Source organism: Ambystoma mexicanum, chromosome 6p (assembly GCF_040938575.1).
Source record: "Ambystoma mexicanum isolate Mex_15411 chromosome 6p, UKY_AmexF1_1, whole genome shotgun sequence".
Taxonomy (NCBI): Eukaryota; Metazoa; Chordata; class Amphibia; order Caudata; family Ambystomatidae; genus Ambystoma; species Ambystoma mexicanum.
In genome coordinates, this window is record NC_090935.1 from 332,507,749 (window position 1) to 332,526,723 (window position 18,975).

An 18,975-nucleotide genomic window follows, 5' to 3' on the forward strand; every position below is an offset into this window, starting at 1 on the left:
AAAAAAAAACATGTATTGCCTAAGGTGTATTCATTTACAACAATCTGCCACTGCAATCATGGAACTGAGGTAAGATGTTATTCATATCAGTGAGAACTCAAGATCAAAGCTCTTATTCTGCAAACATGCAACATTCAAAATGCCTATGTATAAGTACACACAGAATGATAAAAGAAATAGATGTCTGTTCTGTGACTTTTTCTCATAGCAATGGTATGTAAAGTTCACTTCAATGATGTGTGTGCTTATACATATTTGACATTCATAGGACACATATTTTATAAAGGGTTAAGGAAACTAAATATGAAAAGTTGAGGTCTAAAAACAGTCATTTAATGTACTCCTATTGTGGGCCTGTGAGATATTGGTTATGACATTTGCCAGGACATGATCTTCAGCCAGGACCAATAGTGCCAATCAAAGTGGTAGCAAGTGGTGTTTGTTGGTGTTGGAGGAAGACACTTGCTGTTTGCTGCTACTGGAACTATAACTCCCGTGGAGGCAGAGCTTCTGTAGTACACCAGTACACCACATAAAACCACTTCCTTCCGCGAAAGTGGTAGCAAATGGTGTTTGTTGGTGTTCGGTGGTGGTCGCAGGTGAAGCAGCCATTTCTAGCCATTTATAATAGAAGAGCTGCACAACGTCCATTGGGACGAGAGGAGCTGCACAACCGTGCTTCCCCCGAATGAAGGAGCCGGGGAGAAGCGCGAAGGAGAAAACAACCTTTGTCAAAATCTAAAACAGTTTGTGAAATGACAAGTATGGAAAAGCCGAAGGTTGCAAGAATGTGAAATGAGGTGAGAAAGCAACTGACTTCGATTTCACAGTCGACCGTACCCCCATCACCCTTGACCCCCTCTAGCCAAGCACAACTTGTGCCCAGTGACGATGAGGCGGAGGAGGATACTGTTGCTAAAACTGCGGGGGGAGACTGTTGTTTGGAAAATGAAGCAGGGAAGCAGAGTGTAGACACCAATGCTGTTCCTGGGTCACAACTGGAGCAGGAGGCGGTTGCCCTAGTTGACCCTAGGGCGGACGATTTATAAAGCAAGGTGTGTTTATTGCCAATGAGTGAAGGTAATAGCGGTCTGACTGTACGTGATTTAGAAGAGCTAGTTGATTTTCAGCCGCTGATGGAGCCCAAATGTACGGGGAAACAGGTGGCCCTGCAAAGCCACTGGAGGGAACGGTCCTGCCCCCTAGCATCTACCCATTATGCAAGAGCGGGCTGCAGCCTGATCCCGACATGGAAACTTTGTGGGCTTCACAGCAGCAGGGGGGCTCTGAGTTAACAGGAGGAGGGGTGTCAGGGACTGAAAGCTGCATGTAATCTGAGAATGCCCCAAAAGTAAATGTCACTCCTGCCTCTCAGCTATCCGAGGTAGTAGCTCCTATCTTAATGGATGCCCAACAATCTGATAGAGGAACCCATTACAAACCCAGAAGCTGTTATCATCACGCCACGAAAGGGGGACAGGGCAGTGGGCAACTGCAGTAAGAAAATCCAGAAGAGGGTAACCAGTATTAACCCAAATGAACACACCTACATCAACCCGAAGGGCCTGTTGAAGAGCCTAGACATTATGGATAAGCAACATGCCAGATTTCTTTATGAATATGGGCTCCAAGGGGTGCCGAAAAAAGATGCTCAAACTGGGCCCATATCGATGGAGCTCCGTCCACTATCGGCTCAAACCTCGAGGGTACTAAATCCCAATCCTAAGAGCACTAACTAGGAAGATCTAGATGATTGGGAGGTGGACGAAGAAGAGGCATGGATGGAAAAAAGCCCTAATAAGCATGGATTGGAGTCTGAAAAAGTAAAATTGTGGGATAGCTCTGAGATACCGTCAAATAATCTGTCCCAGTCATTAGAGAAGCATAAAGGAAAGTCCAATCTACCCACTAAGACCAGAGAGACTGAATCTTACTGTAACTCCGCTTTAGCAGAAAAATTATCCCAAGATATAACAGCATTAACAGGGAGAATTGCTAGAGAGACACGAAGGAGTCTGTCTTTTATAAATGTAAAAATTGCTGCCCTAGACGATATAACTCTACAGATGTTGGCAAAAAAGTCAGATGTGCCGGCAGGACACCTCAGAGGCCCGGGAGATATTCAGCATCTCAAGAGTAGTCAAGTACTGCCAAACCTGCTGGACTATACTCCAGGAAAGGTGCTTGACCTGAGATCTGAAACCCCGGTGAAGCAAACCCTGGGACCAATGGTGATTCTGCTGGACCTGATGACCAACAGTAAAAAGGAAACTGAGGTGGACATATACAGAACACCGTGATGGCGGCACTGACTATTTCACTATTGCCATTTCTAAAATTATATGAGACACTAAACACCTCATTGCAAGATCTACAAACTGGCAACGAGAAGATGAGTCATCAACTACAGAATTCTGAGTGTTTCACACATAGAGACTTGATACAAGACTAAATAGTGAAGCTGAGCGCAGTAACATTTGACAAATCTGTCTATCGGAGCTGATGCGTAGGGAGACTAATGACAAGTCGCAACTAATGGAGGCCATCATCGAAGACTATGGGCCTCATTACACGGACGGCGGTAAGGGTTAACGGTCACCGTTAATGGCAACGGTGACCGTTAACCCTTACCGCCGTACTACGAGGTCCCTTAGCGGGTTGGTGCTTTAACGCCTGCTTTTTGCAGGCGTTAAAAACCAACCCGCTAAGGGACCTCGGAGCTAATTACGGCACCGCACGCGCCTTCCCCATTCCCATAGAGCCCTATGGGGCAGAAATGGGAATGGGGAAGGGCAATGGCGGAAGGGGGATTTACCGCCCCACCAACCTTGGAATGGGGCGGTAAATCCCCTTTCCGCCAAGGCGGTGCCGGTATTTTACCGGCATGAGCCATGGCGCTAATAGCGCCATGGCTCACCGCCTTTCGTGTAATGAGGCCCTATAAATGGAAGAGACAATGTCATAATAAAACTGAGGGAGTCTTCACTTCTACAAATGGATCCAACAACAGGTCTATGAAAAGTCTTACCAATGAGGAACGGGCGTCTAATCCAAGCTTAGAACCTCCGTTGAAGCAACAAGACTCTGGGAAATCACTGAGCCCTATAAATGAACAACTACCAGTAATAAAAGAATCGGACAAACCGGCTCAGATCCAGTTAGAAACTGATGAGAGTGGTAACGCCCCGAGAGTGGTCGATAAGGTAGTACGCCCTAAGACCCAAGCGGCGAAAATGAACACAAACACGAACTTCCAAATTTTCCAAGGCAACACTGGCTCTGATACACCCATTGTGAATATGCAAAAAGAAGTGGGAATGGGAAGTGAACAGTCAGAGTCAAAGGGCTCTAGGAAAGTGCAAAAGAAAGAGAAAAATATGAAAATTCCTATAAAAAAAAAACTCTAATGGATCGCAAGCCTTCCTTAGGAACATAAGTAAGAACTCCTCACAAATTGGAATTCAACCAATGTGCAAAGAAGGCAAGATATGAAATTGTTATCAGGGATGACTCATTGCTGGCCAATAAAAAGGAGTAACCCATAGAAATATTGGACGAAAGTTATGAAAATGACTCAGATGAAGAGCATTCTGAGGCCAATCTGAGCGACCTGCTGGTAGCCATTAAAGACAATCAGGAGGAGGAAGAATGGAATGATTTAAACTGTGACAATGGGAAGACATTGAAGGCAATGTCCGTAAAGAGCTGGCAAAACCACCAGAAGAGAAACGAACAGGGTCAGAAAAGAAACCTAAAGGTTGACAGAAAACAGGATCCAAAGCCAACAGATGGTAGACTGAAGGAGAAGGATAATAAGTTGACAGACTTCCTTACTATGGAAGATAAAAGAAAGAAATACGTGAAACCTGAAAACAAAGACCTCTCTCAGTCGGACAAGGCCCTGATAAGAACAAAGCGGGGAGAAAGCCTGACAAAAGAAAAGGAAGACAAAAGAATTAAGGAAACTCATGTCCAAAGGTTTCCTCTGAAGACCAGTAAAGCTTCCTCCTCAAGAGAGGGCGAGGGACGTAAAGTACGTTTAGTCAGCATGGCCAGTCACTCAAAACGAATGATCCTAAATAGAGAAAAAGTGGTAAATCTATTAAGGGAAACATCTAAACTAAGAAATCTTTCCTCAAATGGCATCAGAATATTTGAATTTGAAAGTGAACAGAGGACGGATGTAGTAATACTACATCTGGTTTCAGTGGAAATTAAAAAGCGACTCCTAGCAACAAGAAAGGAATTGGGTCGAATGGGTTATGAATTGTCGGTCAACAATGAGAGCATAAGTAAAAGTGGTAACAAGGAGAAACCTAGGTATTATAAACCACCAAGGAGTCCAAAGTCCATGGAATCAAATACCAATCATGATCGCAGTGGAGAGAAGCAAAAAGAAAGGAACAATGCACAAAATGTTGCTGGAAGAAAATCCAATCCAGTTGAGAAGATCAATGAAACTCACTTGGAATCTACTGTTAAGGAAGATATAAAGAACCGGGATAAACTAGTTGCAATTCCAAGGTTCACGGTAGACAGCTCAAGAAAACAAGTTAAGATCTTGAAATCAGGGAATATGGCGAGTGAACAACACCAGGATTGGGCGTGGATGACTGGAGCTTTAGCTGCAGGTAAATCAACATAGAATGAGAAGACCGGAAGTGACAAAGGTCTTCTTTGTGCCTCATGGAACACCTGTGGTTATCAACACCTGTATTCAGGAGAAGACAGTTTCCTGGAAGAGTATGAAATTGTCTCCAGGAAACGTGGATTAGGGACAAACCTGTATGTGAGACCTATGAGGTGTATATAAACCCAGCCATGAGGGGACCAAGGGAAGACCGTTCACTGGCCTATTGACTCTAATGAAAATAGGGAATGGTCTTAAGGTCATGGCTCACCATACCCCAAATCCAACTTTTGGAACTCCAGAAACACCTAAAGGAAAGCTTAATGAATTTCTTGTTAATAAATACATACTGGAGTGAAACAATCCCCAATACAGAGAGCTATTTAATGGACATCATGAAAGAACTGGATGAAGCAATGCTACATGAAAGTGATAAACTAATAATGATCTGTGGGAAAGTGAAAACCATCCCTCAGCTCAACGGTAGGGCTCGATGTTGGATAAATGAAATGGAAATCCGAGACATGAAAATGTTGAACGCTCTGACACCAGGTGACCTCTGAGGGGCTGCCACCTGGCATAGAGGTCCAAATGGGGAATGCCTTGTCTACTGTTTCGTCTCTGATAAATTACTACAGTGGATAACATCTTTTGAGATCAGAAAGACAAGCAAGAGTGATCATGATCTGCTGAGAACAGAATTGACTATACTAAGAAAAGAACCTCGGCCCTTGATGTCAAATGAAGTAGAAGTAACCTGGGGTATGACTACGGATACACCGGAATGTGATAACTAAACTGGTATAGAAATATGACAACTTTGTCTATGAGAACCCAGAAGAAGTGGACTACAGATGGCAGTTAAATTAATTTGTAATAAAAAAGGGAGAAAATAAGATGCCCCTCATTAAAAAGAACCATGCCTACAATTCTGAAGTGGTATTAAAAGAAAAGAATACAGGAAAAACCTAAAAAAAAATTGAAAAGGTCTGAAGATGTGGACAAAGAGAATCTGTTGCGGAAATTGAAACAACAGTATAGAAACTGGAGAAAAGCCACCCAAGTAAAACGTGCCCAGTATGATGCTGAAAAAATGCTAGCAGCAATATCCACTAACAACAGCAGAAATATTTGGGACATCATAAACCACAGGGACAATTTCCAAGCAGCGTTATGTATAACACAAGTATTAATTATGATACCTTCCTGATTCCCTTCCTAAAGCCAAGGAAGAATCAAACGAAACTATATAATCATTATTACGATACTGTAATCGCTCAGAAAAAAAAACAGATGCGTAAGGACATTTGTAACCTAAAACTCACAAATGGAATTTCTATTTTTGCACAGAAGAAAAAAATAAAACAAAAATACACAAACTGGAGGAAATCATATCAGGCAACAGTGATACAAAATGATGCAGAAGCCATGATGAAACCTTACAAGAACCACAACCCAAGACAACTGTGGAATCTGTTGAACAATAACAAAAGCAACCAACAACTCTTGACAGCAAACGTGACCAAGCAAAAGTGGATAGATCATTTTGCAAACATATATAATGATTCAGCTATTACCACGCCACGGGCGCTACAGACTGTAAATAAATCATGGAACGTTTGCTACGAGAAGGAAGACCTGATCCTGATCTATGAAAAACTGAACACCTCACGTGCCCCGGGTCCTGACGGCCTGTCCAATGCAATTTTAAAACAAAATGCGGAGTTGTGGATTCTCTTCATGATGAGACTCATAGAAACCATCAACAAATAGAATACAATCCCACCATCATGGAGAACAGCGATAATCGTCCCCATGTACAAACAAGGGGCGCGTGACAATCCTCAGAATTTTAGACCGATCGCACTACTACGCCCATTGGGCAAGATCTTCGCCGCATTGCTTCTCAAAAAACTTAAAGAATGGGCTAAGAAAACAAAGCGATTTGCAACGAGACAGACGGGATTCACTGCTGGCGTTGGTACCAATGTAAATCTCCTTATAATGAACTTGGTCAAATATGAAGCAATAGAAAGAAAACACAGATCTATGCTGCTTTCTTGGACCTATATATGGCATTTGATTCCATACCAAGAACACGACTATGGGAAAAACTGTCGGCGTGGAATTGTCTGGCGGAGATCCTAGAGCCAATAAAACGATTACATTCCAATGCAACAATATCTGTGAGACTTTCAAAGAATGGCACGACTACCCCCATGATAAAAACAATGAAAGGACTAAAACAGGGTTGTCCTCTCACAGCCACCTTATATAATTTATACACAGCAGACTGTGAAGAACATCTTAATGACCTGGCTCTGAATCCTCCAAAACTGAACTCTGTCCCAATTCCAGCATTGTTTTACGCCGATGACATTATCCTATTAGACAAAACCATCTCGGGTTTACAACGGAGCTTACATCTCATGGGAACCTACATGAAATCCAACAATCTAAGGATCAATACAGCAAAGACTAAAATCATGCCATTAGTAAGACCTCCATTTAAGAAACATCCAGCATTAAAATTCTCTATTGACAACATTTGCCTAGAAGAAGTATCGACCTTCAAATATCTCGGCATTATGCTAAATCAGTCTATAATCGAAAAACAGTGGTTCAACAACCTGGAAATGAAAACCCAGACACTAGCCTGATAAGGTTGTGTCCTACACAGGAAATACAGTACATTTTCGTTTAAACCTGTTATAACATTCTACAGTCAGAAAGTAATACCGGTAATTACATATGGCAGTGACACAATGATCCACTCACAAACCAACAATTGGGCGAAACTAGAAGCTATATTCTGGAGAAAGATCTTCAGGCTCTCAGATTCATATCCGATGGCTAGAATTCGCTATGAGGTCGCAACCCAATCCATATCTTCGATAGTGAAATGGAAACAGCTCGGCCTGCTAAGAAAACTCCTGACAAATGATGAAACACCGGCCACAGCAATTCTGAAAAATAATCCAACTGCTCTTTACAATACATTTTTAAGGAAAGGGAAAGAACATTTGTTCCAACAATTAAAAGACGAAGAAATATCACCCTCATGAACAGACCTCAACATGCAAAACGCAAATTATCAAACAACGACTGGATCCGAACATGTCATGCCAAAACTTTATATTCAAGAAATCTTCAAAGTCAATCGGACATTCGAGCCCTAAACGAAATCCCGAAGTACATGGAACAGTTTCCTGATAATAATATCCGCACAGTGTACATGGGGACTCGTCTGAACAACTTACCTACAAGAGACAAGCTGGCAATGACACGGCAAATCCCAAAAACTGACAACTATTGCCGTTTCTGCAAAGACAGAGAAATACCAGAAACAATCTATCATCTAGTAATGATCTGCCCGCAATTAACGAGAGACTGAATTTCGGTAACTTTTTCAAAATATCGACCCAACAGATGGATATGGATATGCGTTGGTCTTCATTATTGAACGGATGTGAAAACAAACTAATTTACACGATAGTTCAATATTTACAACATATTTTAGGATTGCAACCTGGAGCTCAACAGAAAGCCAAGTGAAGATACTGACAACTGGCCTAATTGATGCCAAAAGTGTCAACAAGAGATCTTCTTATTGTCTCTACATTTCTTTCCTTCTTTATTTTTTTTTTTTTTTTCTCTCTCTCCTCTTTCTACTTCTCAATTGAATTGCTAAATATTATAATTTCGTGTATCACTGAGTCTTAAAAATGAAAAGTTTGTAACAAACTAAATTATTTTAATAAAAAATAAATAAGCACATATATAAATAACACAAGCCTCGGAGGAACAATGGGTAGATCACTTTACTGCACTCTTTGAAAAGAAAGGGTTGATGCAATTGGCCGGGCAGGAGAAAACTAAAAATCCCTGGAATATTGAATTTTATTGAGACAATATTCTAATAATGATCAAGAAGCTGAGCAAATCGAGGGTGGCAGGGCCCGACGGTATTTCCAATCACACATTAAGAGCAAATGAAGATCACTGGGCGGATCTAATAACGCTAGTATACTCCCAAGTGTTGAAAACGAAAAAATTACCACCTTCTTGGAAAGAAGCTATGATCGATCGTCCCGATCTTTAAAAAGGAGACCGAAGTAACCCAGTCAACTACCGGCCAATAGCCCTTCTTGATTCAATAGGGAAGTTATTTGCATCACTGATGCTTCGAGGCCTCGAAAAATTGGCATCATCATCAGGGATTCTACACAAGAGACAAACTGCCTTTACAACGGGAGTGGGAACATCACTGAATTTATTTGTCCTGAACTTACGAAAATTATGAACTCTTGAATCCAACACCAAGCTATATTTAGGATTTATGGATTTGGAACAAGCATTCGACACAGTAAATCGAGACCATCTATGGTCTAAATTAAAAAAGTGGAACTGCCCGCCGGATCTATTAGAAGCTATCCGAAGTTTGTATACAAACACAACTATACAAGTGTGACTAACCAGGGATGGTGCCCTTATGAAAAAGATGAAAACTAATAGAAGAATAAAGCAAGGATGTGCCCTTGCACCATTCCTCTTTGTGCTCTACATGGTGGTTTTTGGGTGATTCACAATGTGGAATTCGAGCCTTCCCTCCGAAGATAAACAAAGGGTTAATACCCTTGATCTTGTATGCAGATGATCTGGTCTTTGTAGACCAGACAGAAATTGCCCTACAAAGACGACTGGACGCCTTCAAAGATTATTTAGATGAAAATGATATGCGGGCTAATGAGAACACGTCAAAAGTTATGATAATGGAATCTACACAGAAGAAAACCAGAAAAGGGAATATACCATGTTGCAATATCAATGGTAAAAAATTGGAAAATGTGAATTCCATTACCTACCTGGGAGTCTTAATGAACAAAAATATCAACGAACAAAGTCAATTGAATTTACTTAAAGACAAACTGAAAAAAATGACACACCAGGGGAAAGCCATCCGCAACCATTATGGGAAATTTTCAATGGGCCCGATATGGACTTTCTACAAACAAAAGGTGGTGGCAGTACCGGCATATGGATCCGAATCACTTCTAAATCTTTCCTGGAAGGTGTGGGAAACTTTAGAAGCTTACTTCTGGAAAAAAGATCCTGAGGCTGCCTAATTCACTACTGACGTATATGATTAGATATGAACTGCGTCTAGAATCGTTAAGATCTATAATTATGTTGAGTGCCATCAGCTTGTTTGAGAAGTGCATAGCCCCTACACCAGCAATCCCTTTTGAGATATTAAGTAATAATGGAATTTCAAAGGACAAACTTTTACAAGCGTGGGGATTACGCTGTACTGAATACTTGATAACAAATGGAATGGGTATGAAAATGCTGATTGAGAACCCGACAAAAGTAAAAGTGAATTTACAAAGGAGGGATTGGATTGAGACACTAGCGAAGCGGGAACAATCTAACATTGGCTTTGTCCCATTTTGGGAATTTAAGGCATTGGGCCTCATTACGACCCTGGCACTAATGGGTTAACAACGCCGTAAAAGGCTGCGACGCCGTTAACCCATTAGCGCCTGATTACGAGGTCCCTTTGCAGGACCCGACCTTAACGGCTGGTCTACACCAATTTGCGGTACCCTACTGAGCGCCTTCCCCATTCCCATAGAGCCCTATGGGGCGAAAATGGGAATGGGGAAGGGCCATGGTTCAATGGGGAATTACCGCCCCACCAACCTTGGAATGGGGTGGTAATTCCCCATTGAACCATGGCGGACCCATTACAACACCGGCACCAACCATGGTGCTAATAGCGCCATGGTTTAGCACCGGTGTTGTAATGAGGGCCATTGAATCGACTACCTAGGTACTTGGCCAAATTTCCTTCCCCCTTCTATCGTGATCTTTTGTTGAGATGCAGACTGAACATCTTGCACACGTGGGAAGTTCAACTGTTGAGAAAACAGATTTCGCCGAAAAATGACCTCTGCCACTTTTGTAACAATCATGATGATTTTCAGACATTAAAACATCTGGTGCTAAACTGCAAGAGCTTGATCGCAAGTAGAACATTTTTTTGGGATAAACACAGAAGAATCTTCAATCAGAAAACAGACGATGAGTGCTGGGAAGGGCTAATGGCGGTTGAAAAACTGGGAGCAACATTGGCGGCACTCCAATTAGTGGAATCACTAGAATGACCCAGAAGCATGAGAGCAAAGAGAAAGGATCCCTGTCGGAATGGACAATTGAAATTTTGAAGTCATCTGTTAAGGAACTAATATTGATGTCATTTTTAAGGTTTAAATGTAATAATTAACCAATAAAAAAAAATATGTGGCCACTCTACCTGGACTATTGGCCATTTCACCCCAATGTGGAGCCGTGATCAGTGGCCATGGCCTGCAGCCATGGCAAGCAGTCACTTTGCCTAGGGTACGGCTGAAGACACCTAAGAATGCCAGGGACAGAATTCAACATTTGCAATACAATATTCTATTACAAAAAAATACATAGTATAGTTAAAGGTATATATGATATAATGAAACATATATCTTATGATAAATTTCATATATTATAGGATTACATGTGTTGATAAATTTCATATATTATAGGATTATATGTGTATACCATATAAGAAAACAATGATATTCCATTGTGAAATACTGAGATCAAAGACTGGAAATTCTTGCAAGTTAAGTAATCAAAGAAATATCCTGGTAGAATACCCTGGTAGGTGAAACCATTCTTTCATGTTATAATTTCATATTCCTTCCTGTGAGGTCTTCTTGCTTTGTACCACTACTAGAGAGAATACGATGTAGCAACCTAACCTCACTAGCCTCACTGGAGAGGCTCCCCCATGGGGAGAAGTGAAGTGATACCTTGATTCATCACAACTTCCTACTCTGCCCCTCTGCCTCTATCAACACTGCGAGACTTGTCCTTGGCCTCAAGCCAAGGGATCGTATGTCTCCAGGCCTGAAATCTCTGCACTGGCTCCCAGTGGCTGGAAGGATTAAGTTCAAAACCCTCTGCATTATCCACTAGGCCTTCTGGGGCCTCAATACCTTCAACTCTCTCTTCCTAAATATCTACCTTCTCGAGTTCTTCGCTCATCCGCATCCAACTCCCTCAGGGTCAGTCTCTTCTCCAAGCAACGGGTTGGTGGTTGATCTCTTTCTTCAGCTGGGACCTTCCTCTCTTCTGGAACAGCCTCCCTGCCTCCCTGAAACTTGAGGAGAACCATCTCCCATTCCGGAAGCACCTCAAAACCTTCCTCTTTGCTTCTGGTTTCTCTCCTCCTCTCCCCTGCTGAACTCCTGGCTGAAACTGCACTGGTTACCTGGCCACCCCCTGATCTGTGGCCCAGGTCCCCTCCCCCACCAGTTGCACATCTGCACTGCCTCCCTGGCAACCCTTGCACTTAGGGACTGTTTTCTGTATCCCTACATTCCCACACCAGCACTTGACACCTGATGTCTGCACTTAACCTTTGCACTTGCCACCAGCTAGCCACACTTCTCTTATTGTTTTATTTATTCTTTTTAGCCCTTGCAATGCACTGCTCCCTTCCCCCGTACTTTTCCCCTTCCCCCTTCCCCTGCACTTGCACGATCTGAATGACAGCTGGACAAGTAGGATCGTTATCTTTGTCTTCCCTCTGTCCCCCCTCCCTTTCCGCATCGTGCCTTGAAACACTTGTGTATGGGCGTATTATAAATGTCATATCATAAATGTAATATCATATCATATTGTATATCATAACACTTCTCCCTTCATCTCTACCTGCCTTTGCCACGTTCCCCAATATCTTCTCACTAGCTCAATGCTTCCCTCATCTCCTTTTCTCCTCTGCCTCTCTCTTCTCTCAACTCCCCCATCTACACCTCTGTGTCCTGACCTTATAACATTCTGTCAGCCTGCCCCTCCAATTAACTCACTCTGGCATAACCCAACTCTCACCACTACTCCCACTAACACCTTGCACTCTCTCACCACTCTCCTATATACAATCTCCCTGTCACTCGCCCTTACTCTCCTTGCGTCTTGCAGCAGGCAGTCCCCTAACAAACATTCCGAGATATCATTGGCCTGGCATGCAGCCTGGTCCAATGGCCACTTTTCTCACATTGCAGGTGTGTGTCTCACCTCACTGGCCACTTCCCCAGAACATGACCTACAGCAAGGTCTCAGGTCCCTCTAAACTAAAGTATCTTCTGGCCTGGCCTTTGGGCAGGCCCAATGGCAGCTTTATCCCATTTCCTGTGAGTAGGCAATGAACTCCCTCTACGGCCAGAGGACACTTTAACATGCCAAACCCACCCATTGCTGGTCCATCAGTCATTGGCCATGGTGAATGGCCACTTCACCTGGGGCATAGACGTCTGCATTGCCAAAGTCCTCCTAAGCCACCAACAGTAATCATTGGGCCTGAACTGTGGCTTGGCCCAGTGGCTACTTTGCCCTCAATGCAGTCTGTGGCACATTGCCCACTTTGCCCCAAGCATGACCTTAAGCTATGCCCCTTGCCTCATCAAGCCACTCAAACGGTCCAATGGGCCTGGGCCGGGAGCAGACCCAGTGGCCACTTTACTCCATTTCAGATTGTAAGGTTTTCTGGGGCATGGCAATCAGCCATTCCTCAAGCTACTCAGAGAGGTCACTGTGTCTGGCCTGTGGCCACCTTGCCCCCATTGCATTTGTGTGGGTCACTGGCCATGCCCTACAGCCACAGCTGGTGGCTACTGCGCTTGAGGCATGACCTACAACCATGCTCCAGGCCCCTGTATTCTACTCAAAAGGGGTGAAGGAAATGACCCTGCCGCCACTAAGCCCCCAAGTGGCCAGATACCTGAAATTGGTGTAACATGGCCACTGTGCCAGGCCACATGCTGCTCCAATAACTACTATGAAATGCTTGGTGGGTTCTGGGTCATAGCAAAGGGCCATTCCTGGGAACGGTGGCTTGCTGTTCTGTGGCCACTTTTCACTTCATTGAAGGTCTGTGGCCCATGGGATGCAGCCATAGCTGGAGGCTAGTTGGCCAGAGGCAATTGCTCTGGTGCCACCAAGTCACCCAGAGTGCCCAATGAGCCACAATGGGCAAGATGGCCACAGGGCTAGACCACATGCCAGGCCGATGACTACTTCAGAATGCTTGACGGGACCTGGGGCTTAGCAGAATGCTATGTCCAAAGAGATGTCCCCCAAAGACTGGGAGTCACATGAGTGCTGGGCAAGCCCGCAGGCCAGTCTCAATGACTCCTTTGGTGCTTTTGGTGCCCGGGCCTAGCCTTAACCCAGCTAAAGAGACCATTGGTTATGGCCGAAGGTCATAGCCATTGAATAAATGAGTAACAACGTGGGTACCTGGCCTCAATACACACCCATTGACCACTATGGGTGGCTTCGGCCATGCCCGAGTCAAAGTGGCCACTGCTCATGGCTACAAGCAATAGCCAAGGCCCTACAGACTCACAATGAGTAGAGTGGCATAGTGGGGCCATGGCTATGGCACCAAGAATGCGGGGAAGTGCTAGCTAGGCACTTAATGCTATATACCTGTTGATTCTAAGCACTGGAATAGTTATTGTATATAATACCAATTTATTGAGAACCAATTTATCATCCACTGAAGGATGAAGGACTGAGTCAGCCTAGTCAAGTTTTCAACAACACAACCTGCAAAGTGTAAGTATGCCCCATGTCAGAGGCGAGGGCTTAACCTGAGAGCTATCCAGATCTGCTAAATTTCTATTGTAGAGAAATACGTCTCTATGTGTCTATTTTGCACAAACTGTCCTTCAACCTTTCAGAAATCTCCCACCGATTCAGCGGCATAGATGAACAGCAAATTCATGCTGCATCAGGGCCCACGTGACCGCGCTGCGCATCTGTAGAAGCGGGAGGGAAAGAAAATGCCTTACTTTACATCTAATATGCCCCGGCCCAGGCCTCTTCACCTGCCTGGGCTCCAGAGTATAATCCACAACCGGGTTCCCATGCATTTCACCACTGCCTAATGTCTAATGGTTTCTGCCACACAAGCATGTGTGCATGGCAGAAATCACTAATTGTAACCACCATGGCAGACCTGGAAGACGTCATTTCCAACAGATGCCTTACTGCTGTCGGAAAAGCGGCCCAACGTACAGGGTGGTGTTTCCTTGCAAGGGTTTGGCACTGTGATGGGTATCAGACAAGAACATCTTGAGCTCTGCAGAGATGTTTCTGATGTTTTCTACTACATCTCAGCTATGTAGAATGAGGGAGTAATTCTCTGACGAAGCCAGTAGGCACTACCACCCCAAAGCAAACATGTGTGTTTCCTCTGATCAGTGAAAATGTGTTTCAGAGTGATCTGCGGGCATGGCGAAAGTATATAGTACAGTCTACCTGTGCTGTTTTTGCATGGATGAAGGTTGCACTTTCTGGACTCCTCTGGCCTGGACTCTTTTCCACACAGGCTCTGGTCTTCACTTCTGTTGTAGTGGATATTATTGCATGTAATGGCCCGATGTTGGGTTCCACCGCCACACGTAGACGAGCACTGAAATACGCAAGGACATTGCAAAGATCAGACATTTCAGCCAGCAATGCAGCGAAACACGGTCCAACATATTCATTTGTGTAGGTTACAGCTTTTTTTTAGGTTAGCTGACATTGTTGCTCTTGGTTAATTATGAATCACGTGTTATCACTTGCAGGTGGGCATGTAACGTGTTCACAGTCCTGTTAGCGTTGCAAACTTAAAAATAATATTCAGAAACAGTAGTCATCAATAGAGTAAAAGGGTGCCGAACTGTCTGCACCATCCTATACATGTTTTAGACTTAAAATAATGAGGGATAGAACACCTTATCAGCTGTCAGGAAAATCTGGGGAATATTTTCGATGAAACTAGGGCTGATTGATGAGGTAAATCATGTCATACACATGACTTGCACCATCCAAAAAACATATAAATAGCATGCAAAAATGAGCACAAATTGCTATTATTGTCTTCAATTTGTGAATGAGCAAAAAACACCTCAGAGGGCATAGGTGGGATGGAAGTCTTGGCCACAATGATCACGGCTACACTGTTCCTAGGCACATACACGTTCAGGCTCTCATCAGAGCCAGGATTAGAGATAAGAGCACTCTGTTGGGCAATCTCTAACTTTCTTATTTCTAATTTCACCCATTTACTAGATATAAAATAAGGGCTCCATTACAGGGAAATGTTATAAGTTAAATGCAATGTTTCCAAGTTTTAACACTTCCTATACAGTAGGTACTTAACACCTAGCAGATTTGGGGAGGGCATCTAGTCTCGGGGAAGTGGTAGAGGCCTGTGACATGCTCTAAGCATGGACTCTAAAGCTAAGGTTTAAAGAAAACTAGTTTCACAATTGGTAGAGTTGCATTGGCATGGTTGACCCTCATCTTCGTAATAACTTGTATATTGATCATTGTCCTGCAACCTAGACCACTACCAATGCTTTGGGCAATGACTCCCTTGTTCCCACACCATTCAGTATGTTGGATAGGGCTGATGGGAGTTGTAGTGCATAATATAAGGCGACAGGAAGGCTGCTGACCCGGGATATAAATGAGGTTGTTGTTCCACATGAACCAAATACCAGGTTTTCACAATGTCTGTCTACAATGCCTGAGACGTCTGAGGCTTCTATATCCATCATGAGCTAGTCACGTGTCCTGCTCAGATGTAAGAAGCATAGAGGGGGAGATGCTTAACTAGCAGGGTGCTCTTATAGCCGGATGCACTGGTTTAGTCAAGTATCACTTTCCCAAATCCTGGAGAATGAAACTCTGATAGTCAGCATGCAATTGTGTGGTCAATGTTCACTTTGCAAGGTGTCAGAAGGGTATGGGACTCCTACTTGCTGCATGGAATATTTTACTCAAGTGTCCCATCTTAACTCTTTCTTGGCACTGGACCTGACAACCCAGCATACAGGGATTTTATCTCTGCTAAATTATTTCTTTCAAATTGTAATGGGGTTTGTAATCCGGACCCAAGTATGCAGCAGTGTTAACCAACAAGATATTTCTCTTAGTTCGCTCTGCGGATCGAGCATGTTTCCTGTCAGCATAGTCTTTATATAACAAGTGGTTTCTCCTGGTTTATCCAGGGAATTCGGCTGGGTATCCAAACATGCAACAGTTCTAACCAGAAAACTTTTTGTCATAGTTTGTTGTGGGAATTGGACTCAATATCATCCCAGAAGCAAGTTGTTTCTATCAGTTCTAACTGGAAACTGGACTTATTTTAATCCCAGAATTCTCTATCATTATGCAGCAAGTGGTTTCTCACAGTACATTATGGGCCTTAGACTCGTTATACAAACATTCATAGTTTATAAGAAGCAAATCATTTTTCTTATTTCACCGGGAACTGAACTCAGTTTCCCAGCATACAGAATTTAATTTAGCACATTTTGTTCTCATTTCCTTCTCAGAGTTGGACTCAGTGTATCAACAGGCAGTGCAGTTTATTCAGCAAGTTGTTCCTTCAGTTCACTCTGGGAATTGGGTTCAGAACACAAGGAGACCAACAAATGGTTTCTCGTAGTTCACTCTTGGAACTGGACTCAGGGTTCCAGTATATCCTTCCACTGATTCCATGTTCCACAAGTAAACCTAGCGGCAGTTGAAACTGAGCCAGTTGGGCAAAGGACTTAAAATAAATCTCTCCATCAACTCACCGTATGCAGAGTCATCATTTCACAAAGTGCACCAGCAAATCTTACAAATGTGTGCTTAACATTCCTTCAACCCACATTTAATCATTGAATTATGCTTCAAATTCACATTTACAACAATATACAGTTAGAATGTTCCAATCGGTATCTAATGACTTTAAACATAAACAAACACACAAAACAAATAGTTTGTCATTACATTACCCATAAAACACTCCATCAACTATGAAGGGAGACTCATGAGAGTGTTCTCGGACCATGCCTGCGCTGCACCAATCACCATCCACTGTGGAGTCCCACAGGGCTCATGTTCCACGCCACAACATTTTTACTCTACCTCTATTCAATGACCTTAATTAAGCGCAGTATAGCATTAAAAAACAATGCCGACGACACACAAGTCCTCCTCCCTCTCACTGACTCTCACCACCAAGATGCAGCTACGCTTTGTATTACGTATGCCGCCATCCAGGCCTGGATTGCAGTTAATGGACTGTGGCTCAATGGTGACAAAACAGAAATCCTCCTGGACGGTGTTGGGTGTCCTGACCCACGTTTGAGCTATCATGCTGCAACATTTGGTGCTGTGGGCTTAGAAAATCCAAGATGGCCAAAAAGCCCACAAGTGCGCCAGAATCCAGGAGAACCACGCAGTTTGTGCGCACACCAAAATGGTTACCTAACTTGCCAACCACCAGTGTAAAGAAAGATCTTTGTTAACAAAATCCACTGTTACTGATGTCAAAAAGTTGCTGAAATCGTGGCTCATTGGACCACTTTAAAGATTCAACCCTTTTGTGGGGTTCCACATAACCATTTTACTGTAAGGAGCCCCATCAAAACAATGTTAAGCAAGGATTTACTACCATGTAAGAACCATTCCTGTTTAGAATGCATTAATCCAAGAAAGATCCCAAAATTGCATGCAGTACCAACAAAATCCTCAAGGCGGCGCTAGCGGTCTAAACTCTGACAGGAGAACTGAGTGCAGTTGCTGACAAAGGGATTTGACTCAGCTGACTTCAAAGGCTGCATTTTAATTAAAAATTAGCCACCTGCTGTTCCCAGAGGCCTGAAGCCTGGGAAACCCTCTCACCTCCAGAGATTCACACCAGGAGTTAGAATCTCACATGACCTCTTGATTGATAGAAGGCAGACTGGCTGGAAGCCTCCTGGAGACCCCACAATAGGCTCTTGCAATTGAATAGGATATGTTGATTTTGACTGTTTCCTGTCAACAAAGGCCTGCCTGCCAGAAGACACATGTGACTGACCCACCCAAGTCTTGGAGGCGGACTCCAACACTCTGAGAACTGAATTGAAAGCAAAATATATATTTTACAGAAACACTGATAACTCTTTGTAATCAAATGACAGAAATGTATAACTTTGAGAGCCTTAATTTAAAAAATATACCTTCAATTCAAGCTCAAACTCCAATTTGTGTGATGTTCTTGGGCAAAACGCTGCTATTTATGTATACTACAGACTCTGTGTTTAAGCTAGAGACATGTTAATTTACTGGAGTATGTATTTTTTTTTTTTTAACTTCTTTTTATTTTTTACAACATAACATACTGGAGTATGTATGGACAGGCCGTGTACATGTGTACAAATCTGGAGAAAAATCAGATGCTGCAAAACCACTAAAAAGTGAAATATGTTGCC

General features: G+C 43.2%; 1 protein-coding gene across 1 annotated transcript in view; it reads right to left on the minus strand.

Annotated features, from left to right (window-relative positions):
• The window catches only part of ADAMTS12 (ADAM metallopeptidase with thrombospondin type 1 motif 12), a 4,001,072-nt gene that overhangs the window by 89,499 nt on the left and 3,892,598 nt on the right, over window positions 1-18,975 (minus strand). The window contains exon 22 of the mRNA XM_069627090.1: window positions 14,996-15,149. Coding sequence (XP_069483191.1) covers window positions 14,996-15,149 — 154 coding nt within the window. The remainder of the gene's footprint in view (window positions 1-14,995; window positions 15,150-18,975) is intronic.